Raw genomic sequence first — 21,052 nt, 5'->3', positions numbered from 1 at the left:
CAACCCTGTACTGGATTCTGCTTGCCCATTTATAGCATATGTCTACTGCTTTTGACTGCTAGTACTCAATCCACCCCTACTTCTATTAACCTTGACTTCTGAGGATTATCCCTCACCAAAAATATCTAGCAATGCATTTCTGATGGGAACTTCATATTTTGGTACTTCTCCCCAGCCTGAGTCTCTATCCAGGATTTTTTATATTACATCTTGGGGAAGAAACCGGGGACAACCCCCAAACAGCCCTCTTCTCTTAGATGGTGAGGGCGGACATGCGCAACCTCGTACGGTAAGCCAGTTAGTAGATGAGACCAACCAGCAAGGGGACAGAAATGACGGTGATTCCAGTGGTCCTGTCCTTCCTACAGTCTGCTATGTAAACCAACCAATTCTTTTTGTGGAACAAGCTTGAGTTGGGTTTCTGTCACTTGCAATTGTTAAGAGTTTTGATTAAGAGCTCATTTCTCAGCTGTGACAAGCTCAGGACCACTCTGAGCGAGATTTCAAAAGAAGTGAGTTCAAACTCTTCTTAGTGAGTGTCTTATACAGAAGACAGGCTTAGTAACTCTCCCTCCCTATTGGCATAAGCCTACCTGGTAGTTCCGAACATAGAATTCCTTCTCCCCTTCCTCAATTTGACGGTGGGGGATCCATTCCTCCTCCAGGGCCTCATTGTCAGGCTGGTTCTCCTCTGGGGTCTGCTTGCAGAAACAGGTGGCCGCAGCTGACCCATCCCTGCAATACACATGCCCCCAGGGACTTATTTTCCCCTTTACCAAATCCTCCTTAAAATCAGCCAAGCCATTCTAGCTTATCCTCTAGCTAAATGGGGAAAAGACAGGGGGCATACTTAGGAGAGTAGAAAAACATGGGGATTTGGGGGACTGACCTGGGTTTGAACCCCAATTTAGCTGTGTCACTTTCAGCAAAGTTAGTCAGTATCTTTGAACCCTGGCGTCCTCACGTTTTAAAATGAATACAATCCCTACCTTGCCTAACACTAGGACTGGAAATAATATATCCAGAGGAAACTAGCCTATACCCAAGCCCAGGATGGCAGACACCCGACCCATGATGGTTCGTTTAGACTGTCATCCTCACCTGTGCTCTGGTACAGCAACCACAAAGCCACGAGAAGCCAGCTCCATGCAGAAGGCTGAATACACTGTCCTAGAGATCCAGGAAGGAACCGAGAGAAGTGATCAAAGAATGGCCTGCCCTTAGCCTCCCGTCCAACCATGCTCTGCTAGTAGCCATCACAAAAGATGGAATGGAGGAAGCTTCATTTGCAGCAGCCCTTCTTCAGGAGCTTTCCCCAGCCAGCATACCCCAACTCTCACCAAAAATCCAAGTGTTCTCCTCCAGGGAGCATGTGCAGATTGATCCACGATGTTTTGCAACCCCAAACAGACTCATCTTCCCCATCCCAACCCCAATACAATTTGGCTACTCCACACAGTTGCTTTTTTATTGTCTATATATTGTGCGTGCTGCGTGCCAAGTCGCTTCAGTTGTGTCTTACTCTTTGCAACACTATGTACCACACCCTGCCAGGCTCCTCTATCCATGGGGTTCTCCAGGCAAGAGTACAGGAGTGGGTTGCCATGCCCTCTGTATACCGTACATCTCCCAAATTAGTTGGTGAGCTCCCTGAGGACAAGCACTCTGGCTACTTTTTAACATGCAAATATGCATCTGTGATTTAGCATGTGGGTTCCTTTGGTCTGTCCTCCAACATTCAAAAAAAATATGGCAGACACTGCTAATTGCCTACTCCAAACACCTATTTTTCCCTTCCTCCTTAATAACAGAATCTAATTTTCAGCTGAAGACACTCTCATAGATCAAAATGACACTTCCCAGCCTCTCTGTAGCCAGGTTTGTCTATGTGACTAAGTTCTAGTCCAGCAACAGGAATGTAATGCTACTCTAAGCGATTTAAAATTTTCTAGTAGATATATTTTAAATAGTGAAAAGAAACAGAATTTTTTGGATATTTTGATGTTTGTCCTTCCAGTTCTTTTAAAAATGCATTAAAAAATAATGTTATTATTTAATATAAGCTATTTTGTGGCCTTTTTTTTCATTTAGCAAAACAGTATGAATGTCTTCTTATGCCAGTTCATATTTTCCTGTGGTGTGATTTTTTTTTAAAAGCCATGTAACATTCCATTGTATGAATGAGAATGGTAAATTTATAAAATGGTGTATGTATATATATATATATACACATAAAATAACAGTGAGTCCTTTATGAGTACTTTCTATGATAAGAGCTCTTTTCACAATAGGCCAAGTATCTGCCCCAGGTTACACAACTAAGTAAGTGGTAGAGTCAAACTTTACGCTGGGGCTTTTTGACTCCAAAACCTGTGCTCTGTGCCCCAGAGTCTCTTTAGACAATATCTTTTAAAGGCTCTGGTAAAGTCTTCCAGGAAGAAGCATCAGCCTGGATGGTTAATAACCCAATATAGCTAAAACATTATCATTTCAACATATAATCAAGATTTTTAAATTAACAAAATATTTTATTGCACTATCTTTTTTTTTTTTCGTATGAAGTCTTTGAAACCCAGTGTGTGTTTTATGCTTATAGCATATCTCAGTTTGGACCAGTCATACTTCAAATATTCAATAGACACATGTGGCCAGAAGTTACCAAAATGGACAGGGCAGCTCTAGTCAATGGTATGTAAGCAGCTGTGTTATATAGAACTTTCAGGGGAGTTTTCCGTCCCTACAGCATGGACTGTGGATGTATTGGCTAGAGCTAAGCAACCTCCCTGGGTCATGAGATATTCTTAGAAGCAGAAGCCACACACACAGAGCAAGATTATAAAAGAAGTCTGGTTTTTTACTTTATAGAACTACCATATTAGCTCTGTCTAGTTTTACTTTATCTGAGCAAAAAATAAACTTTATATTATTTAGGTCACTATTGTTTGAGTTTTTCTATTAAATACAACTTGCCTGTACCCTAACTGATTCAGGAAGGTCAGTTACTTAAATTTCTTTTCACCTTCTCTCACTTCTCTTGGGGAGGCAATGAACAGGATTTAAGAGCTAGAGATTTCTGATCCCTCCCCAGTTCAGACTGTAATCTTGAGCAAGTCCACCTTTCAGAGTTGGTTTGCTCATCTGTAAAATATTCTTCCACCCACCTACCTCACAAGACCAAACATGTAATGTTAGACAGGGGCACATTACAAATGGTTTGGTAATATTTAAAAATACACACGTCTCCCTGGGATGGAAAGTCACAAGTCTGTGACCCATGAGAAGGATTTCAGATCCTGAATTAACCACAGATACAATGAGAGGAAACCATGTCTCTTTACCTCCCTGCCTTTTTTTCTTGGAATTTCACTACAGTTAATGAAGAGTATTTATAATTGATTCACCCAAGTCTATTTAGATGTGAAGCCTCAAGACAGAGTCTTAGACCAAAAAGACCACGCTAAAGTCATGCGCTCACCTGTTCTCTGTGAGCTTAGGAAAGAGTATTTCTCAGCTCCTTTTCTCCACTAGACTACAATCTGAAAGCAGGGGCTCTGTCTTATTCACTACTGAACACCCAGCCACAGCATAGGCCCTCACACATGGCAGGTACTAAATTTACTGAATAAGAAAGCAACACTGAAAACCATCTTGCCGTCCTTCTCATCTCTACATCTGCTCTCCACTTCCTGCCATGGACTATAATTATGTACATCTAGATGCAGTCTCCTCTAGTGGATGAAAATTCCTTGATTTGTTTTATTTCTATATGTCCCACCTTTTTTTCATGCCAAGAAACTGGCACAGAGCAGGTGCTCAACAGAAATCTGCTGAATGTATGGAAGCTAGCAAAACATAAATATTTATTGGGAAACTACTGTTTTCCAGGTACTGCCCTAGACATCGGGAAAGATAGAAGACAGACATGGTCTCTGCCTTCATGGAGCTTACAATCTAGTAAAAAAGACCTATGTTAAAGAATAATCACATAAATAATTAATTCATTACAATTATGTTAAGTACTGAGAAGTACAGATTGTCTTATGAAAGCATGTCAGGGTGGGTGTCCCTAAGAAGGTGACACCAAAACTAAGACCCTGAAGGTAACTTGGAATTAGCCAGGCCAAAGACTAAAGGTGGGGAGAAGAGAGGAACAGAACAGGAAATATTCCAAGCAAAGGGCACAGCCACAGAGCACAGCACAGATGAAACCCTAGGGCAGACATTTGCAGCATCATGGACGGACTGAGTGAAGTAAGGAGAGGTTGCTGCTGAGCCGTGAACGACACCAGGATTCTTGGCCTCTGGAGGAGAAGAGTTCAATCCGGGGCCAGTGACGAGGCCTGATCACTCAAAGCTTTTGTGTAATAAAGTTTTATTAAAGTATAAAAGAGATAGAGAAAGCTTCGGACACAGACATTAGAAGGGGGCAGAAAGAGTGCCCCCTGCTAGTCTTTAGCCGGAAGTTATATAGCTACTAGCAGTCTGCTAATTAGAGAAAGGAAATGTCTCAAAACTCAGAGAATGGCACCAGGCCCCTCACCGACAACATGCATTTTGAGATTAACATCACCACAGGGTGAGTTGTCGGGGCCATAACATGATTGACAGGAATCTTGAAGAAAGGCAGGTTTCCAAGCAAATACAGCCTCATGAACATAACTTAAGAGAATATTTGCATGAGTAAAACAAACTGGTTCTGAGTCTTAGGTGGTACCAACTAGAAGACAGAGTCTAGAGTAAATACATAGTCATTAACATAGCTTAAGACAAACATTTCCACAAGAAAAAAGCATGGGTTAGCTCAAGGTTTGAAAAAAGTTAAGTTCTGTGAGAGATGGACTATAAAGAAAGCTGAGCGCTGAAGAACTGATGCTTTTGAACTGTGGTGTTGGAGAGGACTCTTGAGAGTCCCTTGGACTGCAAGGAGATCCAACCAGTCCATTCTAAACGAGATCAGTCCTGAATATTCATTGGAAGGACTGATGCTGAAGCTGAAACTCCAATACTTTGGCCACCTCATGTGAAGAGTTGACTCATTAGAAAAGACCCTGATGCTAGAAAGATTGAAGGCAGAGGAGACGGGGACGACAGAAGATGAGATGGTTGGATGGCATCACCGACTCAATGGACATGAGTTTGAATAAACTCCAGGAGTCGGCGATGGACAGGGAGGCCTGGCATGCTGCAGTCCATGGGGTTACAAAGAGTTGGACATGACTGAGTGACTGAACTGAACTGAAGTTCTGGTGTAACCAGGTGTCCTCATGGCAACACAGAATTTTAACAGATACTGAAGGAGAAAACAGACATAGCTGGATTCCATCTTAGGCCAGGCTGTGAACATTAGGCTACACACACAGTCACCCTCCCAATGGACTCTGAACTTTGTGCCTGGTGTCTATAGAAATGGCATACCAATGGAAAACCAGACCCCCGGATAAAAGAGCCTCAGGACTCGTACTTGGACTCTTGTTGCCTAAAAGAATATGCTAATTATCTCTGTAACCGAACAAAGTGGTAAATTCTATTATGTTTACAGGGATATGACCACAGGCTTATTGATAAATATCCACTGTTTATCAAGTCTTGTGACACATGAATCATGGGTTAACTTTGATCCTACCTCTCTTTACCTTGTCCAGACTAATTTCAAGGAATTTGGGGAGGTGGGTTTGAGCAAGTACACTTAGGGTTTATAAGGTTTTCACAAAAACTGGTCGGGGTCCTTGGCTAAGAGGAGACTCTGCCTTGGGCCCGCTGGTGTAATACACTGCACTCCACTATCTGCATTGTCCTTCTGAGTGAGTTTGTTTCCCGGAAAGTGTGGCTACAACAATACCTCTTTTTAAATTTGTATAGAGAAGGGGAAAAAATCTAACACTTGTAGTTTCCTCCTGTCGCTTAAGAGAGAGATAAATGTCTGACACTTGCTGCCTATTTCCTCCATTTGGAGACCCATGGCCTTCCTGCCTGTTACCCTCTCAGTAAGACAAATAAATACTGTTAATTATATGTGGAATCTTAAAGCCAAAAAAAAAAAAAAAAGATACAAATGAACTTATTTACAAAACAGACTCACAGATGTCAAAAACAAAGTTATGGTTACCAGGGGGAAAGGGACAGTTAGGGAGTTTGGGATGGACATGTACACACTGCTATATCTAAAATGGGTAAGCAACAAGGACCTACTGCATAGCACAGGGAAATCTGCTCAATGTAATGTAACAACCTAAATGAGAAAAGAATTTGAAAAAGAAAAGATACATGTATATGTACAACTGAATTGCTTTGTTATAAACCTCAAACTAATGCTATACTGTTAATCAACTGTACTCTAATATAAAAAATAGAATTTTTATAATTAAAATTTTATAATTTATTTTATTTATAGCATCTATTTTATTAAATACTTCATTTTATTAAATAAAAATATTATAATTTAATTTCTAAAATAGAGCATGTCTCAAGGACAAAAAAATAAAAAAAACTCCAGTATCTTCAAACAAAGAAAAAAACTCAAAAACTCTGAGGCAGAAACTAACATAGTACCTTTAGGGTTGTTTGTCTGGAAACCTGGAGGTAGGCAAGTTGCAAGGAACTAGGCTGGAAACTTTGCCCTGTACCTGCCTTCAGATAAGATCATGACAAGAGCTGAATGAAGTTCAAAGGGCTCCCAAATATAAAAAGGAATGCATCTGAGTTGGTTCCAATGAGGTAGATGAACCTAGAGCCTATTATACAAAGTGAAGTAAGTCAGAAAGAGAAAGACAAATATCATATACTAACATATATATTGGAGAAGGCAATGGCACCCCACTCCAGTACTGTTGCCTGGAAAATCCCATGGACGGAGGAGCCTGGTAGGCTGCAGTCCATGGGGTCGCTAAGAGTCGGACACGACTGAGCGACTTCACTTTCACTTTTCCCTTTCCTGCATTGGAGAAGGAAATGGCAACCCACTCCAGGGTTGTTGCCTGGAGAATCCCAGGGACGGGGGAGCCTGGTGGGCTGCCGTCTATGGGGTCGCACAGAGTCGGACACGACTGAAGCGACTTAGAGCAGCATATATATGGAATCTAGCAGGAGGGTACTGATGAACCTGTCTACAGGGCAACGATGGAGACGCAGACATGGAGAACAGACTTTGGGACACAGTGGGGGAGGGACGTGGGATGGTTTGAGAAAGTAGCACTGAAACATATACAAGACCACAAGCAAAAGAGATAGCCAGTGGGAATTTGCTGAATGACACAGGAACCCAAAGCTCATGCTCTGACAACCTAGAGGGGTGGGGTCGGGAGGGAGTTGGGAGGGAGGCTTAAGAGGGAGGGGACATTTGTATACCTACGGCTGATTCATGTTGATGTATGGCGAAAGCCAACAAAATATTTTAAAGCAACTATCCTTCAATTAAAAATAATTTTTTAAATAAATAAAAAGAACTTACTGATGTTCCTCAGAGCAGGAATATGCCAAAGCAAACAATAATAATAATAAAATAAAATAGACCTCCCTGGCTACAGTGTAAACAATCGTTCCAGTGGAAGTGGGATGTGTAAAGGCAAAAATAGATGACTTTGTGTAACACTCTTGGACATAAACTAGACTTATATGTTGATGAATGAACATACAGTGAGAATATTCACAAGCTTAAACAGGAACCACGTGCACAGTAGTTAATACGTAACTACATAACTACATAACACACCAAGGTGCAGAAATAAGAATTCATGGGGAGAATTCTGAATGGATATTGACTTGTAAGGGCTTCCCTGAGATCTCAGTTGGGAAAGAATCCACCTGCAATTCCGCCTGCAATGCAGGAGACCCTGGTTCAATTCCTGAGTCGGAAAGATCCGCTGGAGAAGGAATAGACTACCAACACCAGTATTCTTGGGCTTCCCTCGTAGCTCAGCTGGTAGAGAATCCATCCATAATGGGAGACCTGGGTTCGAACCCTGGGTTGGGAAGATCCCCTGGAGAAGGGAAAGGCTATCCACTCCAGTATTCTGGCCTGGAGAATTCCATGGACTGTATAGTCTATAGGGTCACAAAGAGTCGGTCACGACTGAGTGACTTTCACTTTCACAGTTTCACTGACTCGTAAAACAGGCCAGCATTCCCTGAAGTTGATGACGAAGGGGCTCTTACAGTTCATCGCCCCACAATTCTCCATGTAGAGAGATGGAGAGGAGTATGGGCTTAAGTGCACACCTACTCGGTGTCTCATCTGAGTCCATTTGACAGATGAGGAAATACAGGCTCAGAGACGCCTACCATGGTCCTAGCTCACACAGCACAGTGGTGAGGCTGAGATTAACAGCTGAGGCTGCAAGCTCCACGGAGCAGGGAGCCAGAATGTCTTCATCACTGCTATCCCCGATGCATGTTGAATAATTGACTCTCTGAACATAAAGCTCAAGCTCCTTCTAGTACTTCTGGGCTGTTATAGAGGAAGAAGGCTAAAACAAGTATTTATATAAATGCTAGAACATGAGAAGGGAAAGCTATGAAGGCTGCTGAAAGGCTCCACCAGGTGAAAGGGGCTTGAGGAAGGCCTTCTAAAGAAGGTGGACCCAGTGCTTTGGGATGAAGCGGATGATAGATAAGAGAGCTGACAGATGGAAATATGGGTTTCTTTGTCTTTTGAGAACATGCTGAGAGTCAGCAGCTGCAACCAGGCAAGGAATGTGACAAGATCTGGGGGAGAGCAACTCTTACCTGAAGGCTCCCATGCCATGAGAGAAGATGATCAAGGGGTATCCAGAGTCCTTTGTTTTAAAGGGGCCATTCCAGCTAACAGGCAGGCGACAAGATCCTAGCAGAGACATGGGATAAGAATCTCCGGCTGCCCCCCAAGGGCAGCCTGAGCACAAGCATGGTGGGGACCCAGTGGCCCTCCTCTCAAGAGATCCACCTTTCACCCGAGCAGCCCAGGACAATCAATCATTTATTCTTTCCCTGTTTCTCCCCTTGGGAGCATGAACACAACAGAAAGTGGGAAAAGAAATCCAAAGGGGAAGTACTGAACAACCTACGGGGTAAATCCCTGAGATGCTAAGGCAGTCGGTAGAGTTCCTAATGGTGAGGTCTTTGGGGGAAGTGGATGACTCAGTGTGATCTGACCCAGAAGAGGGAGGAGCTAGAGGGGCAACTGCAGGAGATGGTATGCTCCTTGGCAGTCACGAGTGCTTCTTTAATCTACGCTATAGCTGACACAGAGTAGAAATAATGCATGCTGGATACATAAGTAATAGTTGCCACCTATGGAACACATTCTACATCCCAAGCACAGCACTAGAGTGCATCTTTTATATACGTCTGACATTACAATCCTGCAAAGGTAGATGTTCAGACACATTAAGTAACTGGCCCAAGCCCCACAGCTAGTAAATGATAAGGACTGGATTCGAATCCAGGGCAGTCTAACTCTATAACTAAAGCTCTTCAAAAACAAACAAACAAACAAATAAATAAAGTTCTTATGTTTGTAATTCTCTCCACTCTCCATACCACACTGACTAACAGATGCCCCACTACAAAAGGGCTGGACAACACAAACTACAAGGTACTGTGTCTGCCTGGAGATCCCCAAGGGACATAACTACAGCTGGGAGAGTACCCAGGGGTGACGCCAGCTCTTACCCACACCCAGGTTGAACAGTAATCCCCCCCAGCGCTTATTAAACTTTAGGTATTCGGCCAGGCCAGCGCAGTACTCATAGCGGGGAATCCACAGGGGCTGCTCCGAGGTCTCCTCTGCCTCTTGGCACGGGTAGAACAGTCGAAAGAAGCTGCCCTGTAAGAGAAAAAAGACAGCAGCTGCTCAGAGCAAGAAGCCCAAGCATGGCTACATTTCCCAACAGACACGTTCAGCAGTTGTTTGGGGGTACCAGCCAAGTACTGAAACAGGGAAACTTTACCTTCAATTCACATACCTGAATTTTGCCTTCAGAAAAACCAAAAAGAAGCAATTTTATGTTCGGCATTCATGTAAGGCTTATGTTATTTCAAACAGCCAACTGTATTTTGAATTACATTGGAGGAGTACTAAAATATTTCCAGTGCTTGGGCTATCAAAAGATTTCAATTTGGCTGGAAGCCCAGGTCTGGAGGAGCCCCAGAAGCGAAGCCGTAGCTCTCTTGTTGAACAGGGTGACATTGGTGGCACCCAGGACAACCCTGGAGCCTGGCCCCTAGGAAGCAGCAGCAGCACATTCACTCTACATGGGGGTATGTGCCTCTCACAAGGGAGAGGGGAGAGTTCAAGGGCCAGCAGAGAATGACCTAGGAACTGAAGGAGGGAAAGTCCCAGACTAAAGTAGGAGGGGGAACAGACGAGAGCAGAAGACGAGAAAAAGGAGACTGTTTTCCTACTCGGGGCCGGGGCGTCAAAGGTCAATGGCACATAGCCCACCGCTCTTCCTCTCATACACTCAGATTAGGGCGAGATCCAAAACCTTCCCAGGATCAGGCACCTGCTCTCAAGACATCAGATAGCTACCTTTGAACTTAGAGGCCCCAGTTCCTCCAAGTTGGGAAAAAGAACCCATCATCTCTTGTCTGTTGAGATGTCTCTAATTGAAAAGAGGAGAAAAGTTCAGGGGAAAGAGACCTGGGTGCTCGGCAATCAAATCCAAACCAGCTCTAACTCAGGTTTCCCCTAGCTGGAATGACATCATCAGACGTGCAGACAGAAGCAGTGGAGACATGCTGGAGACACTTACCTGGAGGCTCTGACCCTCCATCACATCCCCACAGCCTACGAGGTGGGGTCCCGTGACGGGTGGGAAGCTCACAGACTGGTTGACCCCCATCTCATAACCAGCTGAACTGAACGACGACTTGGGCAGTGGCTGAACTTGACGGCTGCAGGGTGGAACACAGAACCGCCTCTTGCTGGTTTCCTCTCAGCTTCCTGTTGCTTATTCGTATCATCAGCCACCCCTCTCTTACCCCTCCTATTACCCCTCCTCCCTGCCGGTGACGCAGCCAATCTTCCACATCATCCACCTTGCTACATTGCCTTTACTAAGGTTTGCTGTGCTGTGCTTAGTCACTCAGTCGTGTCCGCCTCTTTGCAATCCCATGGACTGTAGCCAGGCTCCTCTGTCCATGGGGATTCCCCAGTCAAGAATACTGGAGTGGGATCCTCCTGGGGGTCTTCCCAACCCAGGGATGAAACCCAGGTCTAGGGGGCTGCTTTTTCTGTTGCTATTGGTGGAGAGGTGAGAAGATCATGGAAAGGAAACAGAGCCTCTATACTCCTCAAAATCCACTAACAAATGCTCATTTAGCACTGACTATGTGCCCAACACAGCAGCAATTGCTGCAGAGAACATGCCACAGACCTTGTCGTCAGCTTAGCAGCAGCAGCAGCAGCAGGAAGCTAAGAATAACAAACACAATCACTAACATCTATTATTTACTATGTGTCAGCGCTGACCTAAGATTTTTACATACTCTACGTCCTTTCATCCTCTCAACAACCATCTGAGGAAGGTACTATTTAGACCCTGTTTTACAACCGAGGAGACTAGGGCATGAAGAGGTTGAATAACTTTCCCAAGTCACACAGCTTCTAGGTGGCAAACTCAGGTCTAATCTAGACCTGAGCTCTTAACCCGCACTGATTCTGCTAGTGGGGAGACTCGATGACATACATTCAAAATCACTGACCTAAACTATAAACTATAAAAGGCACTTATCTGGGTCTTAAATATGAGGAAGATTTTAGAGGCAGGGGAGAGGGGAGCATTTTTATAAAGGACATAATGTAAGAGTAGAAAGGGCCAGAAATAGGTTAGAGTATAATGTGGGCAGGAGATCAAACAGGAGCCTTCCACGTGGCAGGCTTGCACACTCTGACTAGAAAGCATCCCTATAACTTGGTTGCTTCTTGTTTGTTTTTTTTAAAACAAGGATGTCCTTTTTTTTTTTTTGACTGTGCCAGGTCTCAGCTGCAGCGTGTGAGATGTAGTTCCCCTGACCAGGCCCCTGCACTGGGGAGTCTTAACCACTGGACCACCAGGGAAGTCGAGGTTACTTTTTAAATCGGGACTAACGCCACTGCTCTCCCTCCCTCTTCAGTTACATCACCGCCAGCACCACAGCTTACTCTGTGCCAGGAACTACACCAAGGGCTTCACATACATATATTATTTAATGAAATCCTTACAATAATCCCCTGGGATATGAATTGCTAGCTCATCTTACAGATGAGGAAGCTGATGCTTAATAAAGTGAGGCAATTTACGCAAGAACAGTGAACAGAGCCAGAATTTGATCATGGGCAATGTGGCTGTGACAGTAGAGAATGTGGTCCAATTTCCTAACATTCATCCTGTCCTTCCCTCCTACGAAGATCCCTTGTGATCTGGGTGGGGTTGACACCTCTCTAACCTCTAGAGTTGGACCTATCAGCCCTACATATCCCCATCAGTATCTGGAGAAGAGTGGGCTCATGACATACACTGGGCCAACCAGGGCAAAGCCCAGGACTTTGGTTTGATGGTCGAGTGTGGACAAGTTCTTTCTTGTTTTGAACTAGCATGATGTGTGGATGTGAAGCCTTGAACTGTCGCAGCCACTTTGTTACCTTATGAATGAAAGTACCCGTGGAGGATGCAGAGATGAGAGAATCATAGAGAAATGGAGTTATTTGTGAAGACATTAAGAATCTCCAGATTCGACTATACCTGAAACTTGGCCCACTCCTAGACCTCTAGTTACAAGAGCCAATAAATCCCTTTTTATTGTTTAAACCATCTGGGTTTAGATTTCTACTGCTTGAACCAAAAGCATCTAAACTGATCCACTGAGTCCTGGGCCACATTTTCAGTCATTGCATTACTCTGCTTTCTTTAAGATGCTCTGGGAAGGATTAGGTAGTTTGAGTCTAAACATGCCTGGGCAAGAAGAGACCTTAGGGATCACTTCTCCCCACAGTCATCCCCTGCACCACCACCGCAACTCAGCTCACTTCAGAAATGTGCTTTACTGATGAAGAGATCAAGGTTCTAAGAGGTTAAGTGAAATGCTCAAGGTTACCAGAATTATTATTACACATTGATCTCCTCACTGCCAACTTCCAATTGTCTGGCCTAATGGAAAACTCCAGACGAGCAATAATCTTAATGCCATACTACTTAACTTTGGAAGACAATAAGTGATATTCTTTCTACTATAGAATTGCTTCATCTTGTTTCTCTGAAGCAAATTTAAAAACCGAATTCTTTTTAAAAAGAGGCTAAGCTCCTGACGTAGTCAGTGGGCTATTTAGCCAAAGGAAAGTTGAACATGTGCTGCTTAGTCTCAGACCCTGACCTTTTCCGCTTGAGGGCAAAGGCACAGAGGACCCACAGCAGGAGAGGAGGAGGCACAGGATAGGTCACCCACAAGACAGTGAAGCAGCTGAAGTTTCATTAATATTTGCTGATTGAGTGAAAAGGAGAAGCAATAGGATTTGGGCAACTAAGTGGATTTGGGGAGTTATGCAAGAAGGGAGAGCCAAAGATGAGTCAGATTTCAGGACTGGGTGACCAGAATGATATTAGCTTATAGCAAGAGATGCTAGTCTTAATCCAAAAACAGAACACTGCATGAGATAGGCATCAGGACAAGGGCACTCAAAAATGCCTGTAACAGAAGGGGAGCAGAACTCTCTGGTAATCCTGGAAAGTTTCTGGGAAGGCCATCAACTAAATTGAATTAGGAAATAAATAAAAACTAAAGAAGCTAACTGGACAGAGTGAGGCTAACGTGAAAATCTCTGCATTCTCTGGGCTCATATTGACTGATGCCCAAGTAGAACGGAGAGATGGGAAAATCCAGTCTAACTTGCAAATTTTTGCCTAAGAAACATCCACAGAGCATCCAGTGTCATATCTAATAAATGCCAAGGAATTCTCCAAGGAACTCAGTCCAGGTATCTCTACCTACTTTGGCTCACCTTATCTAAACAATTTGAGGTGATGTCTACCTAAAAGCCTCTCTACCCACCCAAACCTGCCCCATCCATCAAAGCCTAGTGAAATCTCTGGTACTCTGTGAAGCTTCCCAAGTCCTTCCAATCTTCCCTCTTCTCCACTCGAGTATGTCTGCATCACTCACTTGATAACCAATCACAGGCTGCCTCAGGACAGCTCTTGAATTAGTACCTACTCTAGCAGTGGAAACAGTGACCAATTTTATTTTCTTGGGCTCCAAAATCACTTCAGATGGTGACTGCAGTCATGGAATTAAAAGACACTTGCTCCTCAGAAGAAAGCTATGACAAACCTAGATAGTGTACTAAAAAGCAGAGGCATCACTTTGCCAACAGAGGTCCATATAGTCAAAGCTATGGTTTTCCTGGTAGTCATGTACGGATGTGCGAGTTGGACCATAAAAAAGGCTAAGCATCAAAGAATTGATGCTTTCAAATTGTGGAGCTGGAGAAGATTCTTGAGAGTCCCTTGGACTGCAAGAAGATTAAACTATTCAATCTAAAGGAAATCCACCCTGAATATCCATTGGAAGGATTGATGCTGAAGCTCTAATACTTTGGCCACCTGATGTAAAAAGCTGATTCACTGGAAAAGACTCTGATGCTGGGAAAGATTTGAGGGCAGGAGAAGGGGGTGACAGAGGATGAGATGGTTGGATGGCATCACCGACTCAATGGACATGAGTTTGTGCAAACTCCAGGAAGTAGTGAAGGACAGGGAAGACTGGCATGTTTCAGTCCATGGGGTTGCAGAGTCAGACACGACTGAGCGACTGAGCAACAACAACGAGCAGTTTTCAATCAGTGACTTGCCTCCCAGAAGTGGTCCAAGTAGAATCTGGATCAGAGGTTCCTGAATCTATTATTTCACAATCACCTGGAAAACTTTTCAGAAACAAAGCTTTTAGGGCCCCCATTGCCAGAGATCAATTAGTTTATAAAGCTTCCCAAGCTTTCTGATCCCCAAGGTGCAAGAACCTCTGGTCCAGATGGTACCCAGGATTTTTCTTTTTTTCAGACGTGTGCATACAATAAACATTTACTGAGTGGATATGGTATTCCAGTCCACCATTTTCATATTAACGAAAAGATAATGATTATGATATCACTTGGTTTAATCCCCATGGCCACCTAGAAGCATGTTCCTGCCAGTTCCTGGCTTAATGTAGTAATTTGCAATCAATTGATCCAATGAATGCTATTTAATTTTTTACACACTTATGCCTTATCTCTTCAGATATGCTACAGAGGTAGAATGTGTTTTACATTTCTTTGGAGGATAAACCATCTATCCTCATGCTTTCCCCACACTGAGGGACCCCATAAATGCTTCTTTTATTTGGCTTTGATTTACACCCTCTCAATTCTTTAATTGATGTCTTTTTGATCTAAAGATTAGACTACATGGTATAGTGGGAAAAGAAAGGCTTTGGTGACTGAATTCCACCTCTACCATTTAACTGGCTGTTTAACCTTGAGCAAGTTCCTTCAATTCTAAGCCTCTTATAATTTTTCCACATGATAGAAATAACAGTCACTCATGAAATTGCTGATGAGGATTAAATGAAAGTATGTAAAACACCTAACATATAGAGGGCACAAAAACCATAACTAGCTACATGATCTCTTAGCCTAAGTTCCTTGTGAGTAAAATGAGGACACTTCATAAATGAAATTTAGTAACAAATGTGATATTGCCTAGGGTCTGGGACATTTTAAGTGCTCATAAAAATGTTAGGAATTAATTAACAATGTTATGTCTCTCTTTCATTATACCCAGCCAAGCTTTTTTCTTTTGCGGGGGTGGGGGAGTGATTTGTGGTTTTCTGAATTAAATCCTTGGACAAAATGGTTTCTTTCCTTCCAGTCTTATCAGGTCTGAGACACCTATTCCAAAATCAGTCCCGGGTCTCCTGCATTGCAGGCAGATTCTTTATCGTCTGACAGGGAAGCCCTTATATAGGCCCAGAAGAGCCCAAAGGGAACAGAGAGGGCTTACATTGCAGCTGTCCATCTCCTGCTGGGGCCCTGATTCCAGTGAGCAGGGACCACCCTTCTGCCAGCTGTGTGGACTTTTCATCCCTGGCTATTTCAGGACATAGTCCAAGATAAGCACTTCTCTGGGGCTTCCTTTCAGACAAAGCTCTCATTAGTCTGTGGTCTCTGGGGAAGTGAGGAAATATCATCCTGTTCTTAGAGAATGGAGACACCAAGCACTCAAGGGGCAGGTTTGAGCAACAAAGGGGCAGAGCTATAAAAGGAGCCAAGATGAGAGTATTTCAGAGCATTAATAATTACAGTAAAAATAATCTCTCTCGCTTGTGGAGGCTTTACAGTTTACAAAGTACTTTCACACATATTAGCTTATTGGCTCCAGAACATAGCCTCAAGCTAAGACTGAGAGCAACTGTTATCTCCACTTTGTAGATGAAGAGAGTGAGTCCCAGAGACGGGGTATGATCTGCCCAAGGTCACACAGCAAAGGATTTGCAGAGCTGCGATAATAAAACCCAGCTCTGCTGAATTCCAGTTCTGAGCAACTCCGTGGATTGGGAAGAAGGAATGGTGACCCTTGTTCCATTAGCATGAAAACCAAGAAAGTGAGAGTAAGAGTGAAGCACATAAAAGGTGCGGAGCACAAAGAAGCCCGAGTTTCAGAGGGGGTATGCTGAGAGCTCACGGTGGGGCTCCAGGGGCGCCGAGTGATAATGAAGATGACTGGGAGAATAAAGGGTGCGGGTGGATACTGGAGGTGTCTCAGGAAACAGAAAAGGTGAAAGACTAATGGGGAGCTCCTGGGATTGAGACGAGGCGCCCCCAAACAGGGCTGGAATGTGACAAAATCCGCAGACACCTCAGTTCAGAATAGAGGTTTTCTCCAAACTTACCGAGTCACGTTGACCCTCAGAAACAGCCCAGACGGTCAACTCGACGGAAGCAAGAAACTGCCCTGGAGCTGGTGGCCCCTTGGTAATTGTAGTTTCCAGAACTCGACATTAGCGCTTAAAAGCATGTCCCACCTCTGTCCAGAACTATAATTCCCGAGGTGCACCGCGAAGATTGCCCATACGATCCGAAGACTACAATTCCCAGAGTTCTACACGGCCCCTCTTCGTTCGGGATGAAGTACGATTCCTCCCCCTGGTGGTCGAGGAGCCGCCACCAGGACGACAAAGCCCGAGCGGAGGGTTACTGTTTATAGTCCCGGTTAGTAACCCTCCGCCTCACCGTTCCTCAAATAATTCCTGGGTGTGCCTGGAGATAGACAGGGATTAGCTTTATTCACAGGGGAGCTAAGGAGGCGATCTGAGCTTGTTTTGTGCCCTTTACGAACCTGTACCTGTTGACACGTGTGATATTCAATTGTCCTTCAGAAACTCCTGGCCAAGAACTGAGATGAAACAGAGATTCCTCCCTGTCCCTCTGCTCTAGCCCCTCCTCCATCTACTCTCACTTTGCCGGCCCTGTGCTGGTTCTCAGAGACACCCTGGTGAAGAAGTTAGTGTTGCTAACCTCAGAAGAATTCACAGTCTAGCGGAGGATCCCAACAAACGAAGAATTACACAGCGATAGTTGCTCTAATGGGGAAAGCGCAAGGGGTTATGGGAGCCTTCTGGAAAGGGCGAAGCTGCCCAGGCTTGGGGTAAATAGAACGGTGTCTTCAAGGCTTCATAAAGATCTTAGAGAAATGTTAAAATTGAGAACTGAAGGAAGAGGACTTGGCCAGGAATACAGAGAGTATGAAGAATATTTAACACTCTGGCTGGAGCACACAATGTGAGGAATGGAATCGCGAGGCACGCCTGATGGGGGAAGCGGGGCCACGTCCTCGGGAGTCTGGTAAACTTCATAAGAACATTGGATCATCCAGGCAACTTAGAAACTTTCAAAGGCTTCCTACTCTTTGCTGAATGAGGTCCCAGCTTCTTAGCTCGACATTCTAGGTCCTCCGCAGCCTGCCCCAAACCACCACTTACTCCGAAGTATTGCTCATGGTTTTTTGTTTTGTTTTGTTTTGTTTTTCCTGACAGGAATCGCCCTTCTTCTGCCTTGCCCCCAGCTACGTTCATCCAGTCTCAAGATGTTGTAGGTTCTCATTGTTTCCTCCACACTTTTATTCACGCTCTTCTCTCCACCACTCTGCCCTGCTTTGTGGCTGTCTAATCCAGTTCTTCCTTAATAATTCCTCTTGATCCTCCCTCTCCAAAGCCTCCTTGATTCCCCTCCAGTCCAAACGACCTCTGCCCCCTCTCAGTTGCTGGGATATTTGTGGGCACCTCTCATTTGGGGGCTTACCTCACACTGCCCTGTGCCATCTCTTCAGTGGGAGGTCTTAACTCTCCAGTAAACTGTGAGTTCTTTGAGGTCAGGCGATGAGTCCTACAGCTGATCCCTCCTCCCTCCCAACCACACACCCTCAAATTGCCAGTGTCCAGATTCCATGCTTCAGGCTTCTTTAGACCATCCTCTCCTCCTGACATACTGTCACCACCACCATCCTTCCAGGAACCAAAATAAAGTCACCAGGGGAGAGTGAGTGTAGCACCACACTGTGGTAATCAAGCCCAGATTTAATTAAAGCTGTGGTTGGTGGCGGTGATGGCAGAACATGAAAAGCTTAGTGCACGTCAGAGATGGTTCTCTTTAGCTAATTAATTAGTGCTCTGCAGCTGGCACAGAACATATGACTAATCAGAGTCCCTAGTTAGGACAGGGGCCACTGCAGTTGGTTTCTCTGTCTCCCACTCCCAGACTAGGCCATGCTGGGGACATCTGCTGGCCAACTAAGTTTTAAACTTCCCAGGAAGAGGAATGTCACAGCCTCCTTTGTCAATGTTAGGAAGATCTACCTTGGGCCCAAACTCCTGTTGCAAAATAAAATACTTGAGTTCAAATGCATTTCCTTCCAGTCTAGTCTTTTTGGAGATAAACAACCCAAATGCTTTAAGTTTTTAACAAGTGGTTAATTTCCCAGGCTTTCACTATAGATCCCATCTTCCAGTTGTCCAAGGATCTCCTCTGGTTGACTACCATCCCACTCCAGCCTTTACCTTGTTGCTGAATTACTTTATTCATTTTTAAAAACTTGTTTGTTTATTTGGCTGTTCCAGGTCTTAGTTGCAGCACTCGGGATCTTTGATCTTCATTGCAGCGTGCTGATTCTTTGGTTGTGGCATATTTAGTTGCAGCGTGCAAACTCTTAGTTGAGGCATGTGGGATCTAGTTCCCTGACTAGATCCCAGGGATTGAACCCAGGCCCCCTGCATTGGGAGCTCGTACTCTTTACCACTGGACCACCAGGGAAGTCCCTAAGTTACTTTAAGTTGGCATCTGAGTGACCAGTTTTGGATTTTCTCTTCTCCTCCCTACCTGCTGAAGTTGATGGACAATGCTTTTCAAAATCAAACTATAACATGTATACAATAAAGTGTGTGAAGTGCACTAACTGTACAGCTCAACCTTTAAACAAAAATTGAATGTAACCATCACCCAGTTTGATATGTAGAACATTCTCAATACCCCCAAAATGTTGTCTCTGTCCCTTCCCAGTTTACAATCACTCATCCCCTCAAGAGCCATCACTTTTTGTCTCTATCATCTCTGGACCCATTTGGAGTCTGGATGAATCCTCTTTTAACATCTTGTTAACAGGGAGAGTGTATACGTTTACTAAAGATCAACATGACTTAGCAACTGAACAACAACAAACAAGTAGAGTGTATATGCTTAATAAAGATCAAGAACAGTAACTGTCCTTCTCTATTATTGTTGCCATAATAACAATAGGATCCATTACTGTTACTGTAGTAACAAAATTAAGTGCTGAAAATAGGGCAGCAGTATTGTCACCCTGCTTATGTAACTTATGTGAAGAGTACATCATGAGAAACCCTGGGCTGGAAGAAGCACAAGCTGGAATCAAGATTGCCAGGAGAAATATCAATAACCTCAGATATGCAGATGACACCACTCTTACGGCAGAAAGTGAAGAGGAACTCAAAAGCCTCTTGATGAAAGTAAAGAGGAGAGTGAAAAAGTTGGCTTAAAGCTCAACATTCACAAAACTAAGCTCATGGCATCCGGTCCCATCTCTTCATGGCAAATAGATAGGGAAACAGTGTCAGACTTTATTTTGGGGGGCTCTAAAATCACTGCAGATGGTGACAGCAGCCATGAAATTAAAAGGCACTTACTCCTTGGAAGGAAAGTTATGACCAACCTAGACAGCATATTAAAAAGCAGAGACATTACTTTGTCAACAAAGGTCTGTCTAGTCAAGGCTGTGGTTTTTCCAGTAGTCATTTAGGGATGTGAGAGTTGGACTCTAAAGAAAGCTGAGCACCGTAGAATTGATGCTTTTGAACTGTGGTGTTGGAGAAGACCCTTGAGAGTCCCTTGGACTGCAAGGAGATCCAACCAGTCCATCCTAAAGGAGATCAGTCCTGGGTATTCATTGGAAGGACTGATGTTGAAGCTGAAACTCCAATACTTTGGCCACCTGATGCGAAGAGTTGACTCATTGGAAAAGACCCTGATGCTGGGAAGGATTGGGAGCAGGAGGAGAAGGGGACGACAGAGGATAGATGGTTGGATGGCATCACTGACTCGATGGACATGAGTTTGGGTAAACTCCGGGAGTTGGTGATGGACAGGGAGGCCTGGCGTGCTGTGGTTCATGGGGTAGCAAAGAGTCGGACACGACTGAGCGACTGAACTGAACTGAAATAGATTAATTCCCTACCCACATGGTACTTTCATTCTATTGAGGGGAGACAGATAACAGATAGCCAAGGTAATTGCATACTCTTTAAATTTAATGTATTTATTTTTGGCAGTGCTGCATCTTGATTGCTGTGTGTGGGCTTTCTCTAGTTGCGGTGAGCAGGGGCTACTCCCCGGTTACGGTGTGCAGGTTTTTCATTGTGGTGGCTTCTCTTGTTGAGAAACACTAACTCCAGGCTCTCAGTCTTCAGTGTTTTCTGTCTGAGGGCTCGGTAGTTGTGGAGCATAGGCTTAGGGGCCCTGCAGCATATGGGATCTTCCTGGACCAGGGATTGAACTGGT

At 44.2% G+C, this 21,052-nt stretch overlaps 1 protein-coding gene across 2 annotated transcripts in view; it reads right to left on the bottom strand.

Annotated features, from left to right (window-relative positions):
* Window positions 1-17,030, bottom strand: part of PAFAH2 (platelet activating factor acetylhydrolase 2) — a 35,467-nt gene extending 18,437 nt beyond the window's left edge. The window contains exons 1-6 of one of the 2 annotated variants that reach the window (XM_019980870.2): window positions 16,876-17,030; window positions 10,728-10,869; window positions 9,646-9,799; window positions 8,722-8,818; window positions 1,102-1,170; window positions 594-735 (exon numbers count right to left, since the gene is read on the bottom strand). In XM_019980870.2, coding sequence (XP_019836429.2) covers window positions 594-735; window positions 1,102-1,170; window positions 8,722-8,818; window positions 9,646-9,799; window positions 10,728-10,817 — 552 coding nt within the window. In that variant the 5' untranslated portion in view covers window positions 10,818-10,869; window positions 16,876-17,030. The remainder of the gene's footprint in view (window positions 1-593; window positions 736-1,101; window positions 1,171-8,721; window positions 8,819-9,645; window positions 9,800-10,727; window positions 10,870-16,875) is intronic. The other variant, XM_019980879.2, reaches the window with a different exon arrangement.
* Between the last annotated feature and the right edge of the window lie 4,022 nt (window positions 17,031-21,052).

The sequence above is a fragment of the Bos indicus genome, chromosome 2 (genome assembly GCF_029378745.1).
Source record: "Bos indicus isolate NIAB-ARS_2022 breed Sahiwal x Tharparkar chromosome 2, NIAB-ARS_B.indTharparkar_mat_pri_1.0, whole genome shotgun sequence".
In the NCBI taxonomy this organism is placed as follows: domain Eukaryota; kingdom Metazoa; phylum Chordata; class Mammalia; order Artiodactyla; family Bovidae; genus Bos; species Bos indicus.
The sequence above is the reverse complement of the archived record's forward strand: the minus strand, read 5'-3'. Positions and strand labels throughout refer to the sequence as shown.